The following is a 6,436-nucleotide window of genomic DNA, read 5'->3' as shown; positions in this document are numbered from 1 at the left end:
TGATTGATCCGGGCACTGTGCGAATTAATATTTTTGCTTTGGGGGGGGGGGGGTGAACCAGTCAGTGGCGTATTTGTGATTTCGGGAGTAGGTCATTTTTGGGGTATGCAAATTTGTATGTTACCAGTTAGTAAACTAAACTTTTGCCTTGAGTATTTTAGAACAGTGGTTCTAGCCTAGGTCATTAAATCTTACATGTAACTTAGAAACATTTAGCATATTTACATACTAAGAAAACCCAAACTCGTACACAAAAAGACCTGTCGAACTATTAACAGCGAAAACTTGACCAAATTTAATTTACCAAGTCCAAGCTTAATGTCCATTTAACCTACAGGCGTCTCGTGAACGCATGCGGTGCATGCTGCGCATGCGTTCACGAGACGCCTCTCTACTTCGTGTGAACACTTTAATGCATGTAAAATATCAGCACTATGCCTTGAAAATGTTAGTGGAAAATAGCGTGATCGGTAACGTTGGTCTCCACAATGCTGTATACTTTCAGGCAGGGAAATTTTTGATGACTGCACCATGAATAATTTTCCAATTGTGTTTGTTACATATTTGAGAAATGGTATACTGTATGGTTTCAATATCATTTTCTTTGAGGAGGATAAAACATCCCTGGAAAGGATAAAATAATTATCTTTTCCCAGGTATAATTTTGTGGGGGGAGGGGTCCCTGGCATCCCCCCCTTGATTCGCGCATTGGATCCGGGGAAAACATAACGAAACTGGACGAAGAAAGATCTCGAGCTACTGTAACTCTCTCTACCTTAGCATAAATGTTCTGAAATGTAAACTAAAATATGAAACAATATTTATTTATTCTTTAAAGCCTAACTGAAACTCCAGTAGTGTTCTTAGAACAGAATTCTTCCACCAACACAACATTGTCATTGTAGAAGATAGAATTATTCCAGCCCTGCTAGTAAACGTCCTGATATTTATCAGTTTTAATTTACATCTCGTCACTTCGATTCATCTTCTCTTCTTCTGGTTTCCCTTGATTCCATTTCTTAATCTTTGCCGTGAACAACACAAGGTAGGGAACACTAGCGCTGGCATAGATAGCGGCAGATAAACAAAACACAATTCTCCAACCATAGACGCTCGGCTAAAAAAGAGAGAATTTGATTGCATGATGTTCCTGTATTATACATATCATACAATATTATATTATGGATGACTTATTATAGCTAATTCGATTAATCCTGGTGCGAAAAGTTTAATCTTCAAGAATATTAAACATAGGCCTACGCTCTGTAAGTGATTAATATCATTTCATTATAATGAAGGAGTGAAAAATTGTTGATCTAAGCTGGAATTTACGTCAACGCAGAGTATCTAACTAAATTAACCTATTACTAGCTTCTTAAGCCCCTATCACACGGAACTGGATTTCTAGTAGGAATGCCCTAGTTGGCGCTGAACTAACTTTCTAGGTAGCTATCATGGCCGCCTGGCTGACTGCTTGACTGGTTTGGAGGAATAGGACATGTTCTAATTGCTACTTGCTTTCCTCGACTGGATTCTGTGGAACAGCCAATCAGAGCAAAGTTTCGCCATGTGAAGATAATCTGTGAGTGTGCAAAGGAGCGTTTTTGTCTGTGGTTTCCGAGTGTTACTCCAACAATGTATAACGTATACAGCATGAAAGGCACGTTGAGTTACACCATGTATGCTGAGTGCACGGTGTTTACATTTGAAGCAACTAAAATATTCTTCCATACGTGTACAGCAAACGTTGTAAAGTATGTATTTAAACAGCGCCATTGTTTTGTACCTAATAACGTTTTATACGAAACGTTATTCCTCTCGGTTGAATAGTTACCGGCTTTTAAAAATGTGAAGTGATACATTGTTAATGTTTACATCTCAAGCGGCCGCCATTACAACTTCCCTCGTATGGGAACAAAAGTCTATCGACAAGTACGCTGATAAGTATCGTGTGAGGCGAAAACTAGCAAATTGATAGCCATACCTATTGGAAATCCAGTTCCGTGTGATGCGGGCTTTAGTGAAAAATCTTTATAGTTTGCAACCAGTACTTGAGGAGGGTGCTGTTGATTTTGAGAAGAGGGGTCGCAACGTTATGAAAGAACTGTCTGTGTGTGCGAGAATTTTGTAATAATGATATTAAAGTAATAAATAATGTTTTTTTATTATTATTATTCATAATATTTAAATTCATATTATGGTTCTTCTCAAATATTGACATTTAGCTTAAAAAAATACGGTGCACCTACTTTTGGCCTCGCTGAAAGAGTTGAACTCCTTCCATTATCAGTGGCGTGCCCTCCGGTCCAGTATTCTTAATAAAGCAATGTTAAAGGCAGGGAACGATGACAAAATGAGGGCTGACTCCCCAAAAAAGTATACATAACTACCCCTTTCCAAAATCCTGGGCACGCCACTGCCCATTATTATATATACACCGCTATGATTTTGTATATTTTCCTTCTTGTAGCTATACTTACATCTTTATCTAGGATAGCTCCAACAACAGCAGGAGACAATACTCCAGTCACTGCGCAAAGTCCATTGCGAAACCCACCAAGAGTTCCTGTAGAAAGAAAACTTGCTGAATTTAACTGTATCTCTCTCTCTCAGGGGGGTATTTGACACTAGGCTACGGCCTAGGGGCTGCAAGTTCAGGTAGGCTGTACAAATATGAGACGCTGAAGTAATAAGTGACAAAGACAATATTGTGATAATATCAAAATAAAACAACACGAATTGACTTTTCTCATTCATCAGTTGGCTGCCATGAAAACCAGAAGGGTTTAGGCGAGTGTTCTCTTGTTAAATCTAAGTGTGTTGTTTTATCGAAGCTTAACGAATAATTTTTAATCGGATGTGTTTATATTTTAAAGTTTACACTAACTAACTCTCTAGCCTTTTTAAACCCGAATGTTTATGGCTGAAGCAACACAAGCCTTCCATCTGTCCCATATCCTGGGCAAGATCAATCCAATCTTTTCCATCCTTACCGATTTCCATTAGGTCCATCTCAACGTTATCCCTCAATCTTCGTCTTGGCCTTCCTACCATCAGGTTTCCAACAATAATCCTATAGGCTAAACTCTTCTTTCCTCTCCCATTCGTGGCCAATAAATAATGATATAAAAATTTTAAGTTTGAAAGTTTACAAGTGTTATTAATACAGAGCATGCAATTAAAATAAGTGAAGTACCATGGAAACAAAACACTGTTAATAATAATAATAATAATAATAATAATAATAATAATAATAATAATATCTGTAGGACCCATTACAAAGGGTAGTCTAGAGACTTAAAATTTTATAAATCCCCCTGCTCTTTCTCTCTCTCTCTCTCTCTCTCTCTCTATCTCTCTCTCTCTCTCTCACACACACACACACACACACACACAATCACACACATGCGTACATTCTTATGACTCAAATAGACTATATAAATATAACCCATGTATGTACTTCAAAATGCACTCTGGTAATCTCCGTGGCGGAGTGGTTATCACAGTGCGCTACGACACTGTGTCCCGAGTCGAGTTCGAATCCCGGCCTGGAAATTGGTACCCTCTGTGCAGCATTTCATCGCTCATCCTCATCGTCACGATTACCCGAAAGTGGAAGAAAAGCGACGCTAAATCACAAAAAATCAAATCAAGTTAAAATACACGTTTTAGGCTCTATTTGGCATGAAATGTCAAGATTTCACTGGTTTGATCTGCAAATGTTAACAAGAAAAGAAAATGTAATTACATAATTATCCGAACCTTTCCCAGAATGTACCATACCTGCAAAATTAGGTGCCATGTCTAGATACGCTTGGACATGGCCAGAAGTTAATGCGCCGTTAAATGCAAAAGACGTTGACAGCATGGCTACAGACGCGGTGGTGTTGCATCCGATAAAGGCAAAAATGAGAAGGCAAACTGCTGGTAGGTGATGTGCTGTGAAACGAAAATGAAGATCAGGCAGGCAGGCACGTATCTAGAAATATATTTCGGAGGGGGTCCGAACCAATGTTTCAGAAAAAAAAATGATAATAATAATAGGTAATAATAATATTTAAATTAAAATATTAAAAAAGTATTAAATTAATTAATATATTGTTATTATTGCATAAATAGGTAAATAGAAGGTATAATGATAGAGATATAACAGCATGTATTCATTATCTACCTTATGTGTATTCAAGATCACGAAAATTTGTATAAAAACATAGAAGGTATATTAATGCAAAATAGATAAAGAATTGAATATATATTGAATAACAAAAATGGATGTTATATTCAGTTAAAGAAAAGTAAAGTTTCTGATTAATATTTAATGCATATTATAATTAATAGTAGTATGTCCTTCAAAGTATAATCTTCCTTGCCCTCCAAGTTCAAAGCAAATAAATAATCATCGATTACACAACAAATGCTAAACACGTGCATTTTCATCATTTAATTTATGCACTCGCTAATTCTTTCGGAGGGATCCTGGCCCCCTGGACCCTTTCCCTATATACATCCTTGCTTGTAGGGACGGTAACGATCGCACTCGTTTAAAGTAAGGAAACATTCCTCCAATTCATTCAAGCATTCTTTATTCTTTTATCTTTTTTCTCTGTCCATTATCTTCTTTCTTATTTCTCTTACAGTTAATGTGTAACATGATACCTACACATAATTGCCGTTGAAATTGATGCACTGATCCCAGTGCGTAGGAAGGGAGTGGATGGGTTCAGTGTAGAAACTCCTGGGTTGCTTACGGATCCAGTTTTCCACGGTGTTCTGCACTCCCTTGTCACAGGTGAATCGTAGACCTTTCAGTGATTGTTTTAAGGGGCCGAAGATATGGGAGTCACATGGGGAAAAGTAGGGGCAAATAGAGAGTACTGAATCTTCTTTTGAGGCTCGGTGAGGCTCGGTGAGGCTCGATCGCCTTAATGGATTTCTCTCGTAAGGCGCAGTGTTGCCAACTCTTACCCGAAAAAATCACCAAAGTTTTTGGTCTAACCTAACCTAAAACAAGGAGCTGGCAACCTTTTTCTCGCAGTGTTGCCAACACTACACCCGAAAGTAAAGCTCGGTGGGGCTCGCCTTGATGGTTTGCTCTTGTAAGGCATAAGCCCTATTTTCTCGTAGTGTTACCAACATCTTACTCGAAAAAATCACCAAGGTTTTTCGTCTAACCTAGCCTAAAGCAAGGAGCTGGCAATCTTGCTTGAGGCTTGTTTTACAGTGCATAAAACAAGGTTGCCAACCTACTGGTATTTTTGCCATAGCCTTTTACAAAAAAAAAGAGAGAGGGGAGAGAGAGAGGGAAGAGTTAAACAACCGACAGCCTACCTACAGCTTTTTTTGTCTAACCTAACCTAAAGCAAGGAGCTGGCAACTTTGCTTGAGGTTTGTTTTACAGTGCATAAAGCAATTTTTGCCAACCTACATATACTGGGCAAGGAGAGCCGGCACTGCCGTAAAAGAGAGAGAGATGGATGGGTGGTAACACTGCACGGGTTCAACGTCATCAAATAAAAATCGCCTTAATGTTTTTTTCTTGTAAGGCATGAGCTCCATTTTCTCGCAGTGTTGCCAACATTTTACTCGAAAAAAATCACCAAGGTTTTTTTTTTGTCTAACCTAACCTAAAGCAAGGAGCTGGCAATTTTACTTAAGACTTGCCTTACAGTGCATAAAGCAAGGTTGCCAACCTACTGGTGCTTTTGCCATGGCCTTTTACAAAAAAAAGAGAGGAGAGAGAGAGAGGGAAGAGTTAAACAACCGACAGCTACCAACACCCACCCTAACCTAACCTAACCTAACCTAACCTAACCTAACCCACCCTAACCTAACCTAACCTAACCTAACCTAACCTAACCTAACCTAACCTAACCTAACCCACCCTAACCTAACCTAACCTAACCTAACCAGGTCTAACCTAACCTAAAGCAAGGAGCTGGCAACCTTACTTAAGACTTGCCTTACAGTGCATAAAACAAGGTTGCCAACCTACTGGTACTTTTGCCATGGCCTTTTACAAAAAAAAAAAAGAGAGGAGAGAGAGAGAGGGAAGAGTTAAACAACCGACAGCTGCCAACACCTACCTACAGCTTTTTTTTTCTTGGTCTAACCTAGCCTCAAGCAAGGAGCTGGCAACTTTGCTTGAGGCTTGCCTTACAGTGTATAAAGCAATTTTTGCCAACCTACACACACTAAACAAGAAGAGCCGGCAACAAACACGCACTGCCGTAAAAGAGAGAGAGATGGGTGGATGGTAATATAGTATGTGTGTGCGTGTGTGCGTATAATATGTAGCATTATTAACTAGAGTGTGTTGGCAATTTACTTACAACTAAAAAAAAATAGAGATGCCAACTTTGCTGTAAGATGAAGAGAGAGAGAGATTTATGGCTGGCAACAGTGGTGAGCGAATGCGCCATATCGTAATTTTCCAAGT

At 38.8% G+C, this 6,436-nt stretch overlaps 1 protein-coding gene across 1 annotated transcript in view; it reads right to left on the bottom strand.

The window, feature by feature from the left end:
- Positions 1-841: 841 nt before the first annotated feature.
- The window catches only part of LOC146003513 (sialin-like), a 45,368-nt gene continuing 39,773 nt past the window's right edge, over positions 842-6,436 (bottom strand). The window contains exons 8-10 of the mRNA XM_083141800.1: positions 3,784-3,939; positions 2,481-2,566; positions 842-1,117 (exon numbers count right to left, since the gene is read on the bottom strand). Coding sequence (XP_082997926.1) covers positions 962-1,117; positions 2,481-2,566; positions 3,784-3,939 — 398 coding nt within the window. The 3' untranslated portion in view covers positions 842-961. The remainder of the gene's footprint in view (positions 1,118-2,480; positions 2,567-3,783; positions 3,940-6,436) is intronic.

The sequence above is a fragment of the Lepisma saccharinum genome, chromosome 20 (genome assembly GCF_977018435.1).
Source record: "Lepisma saccharinum chromosome 20, izLepSacc3.1, whole genome shotgun sequence".
NCBI lineage: Eukaryota > Metazoa > Arthropoda > Insecta > Zygentoma > Lepismatidae > Lepisma > Lepisma saccharinum.
The sequence above is the reverse complement of the archived record's forward strand: the minus strand, read 5'-3'. Positions and strand labels throughout refer to the sequence as shown.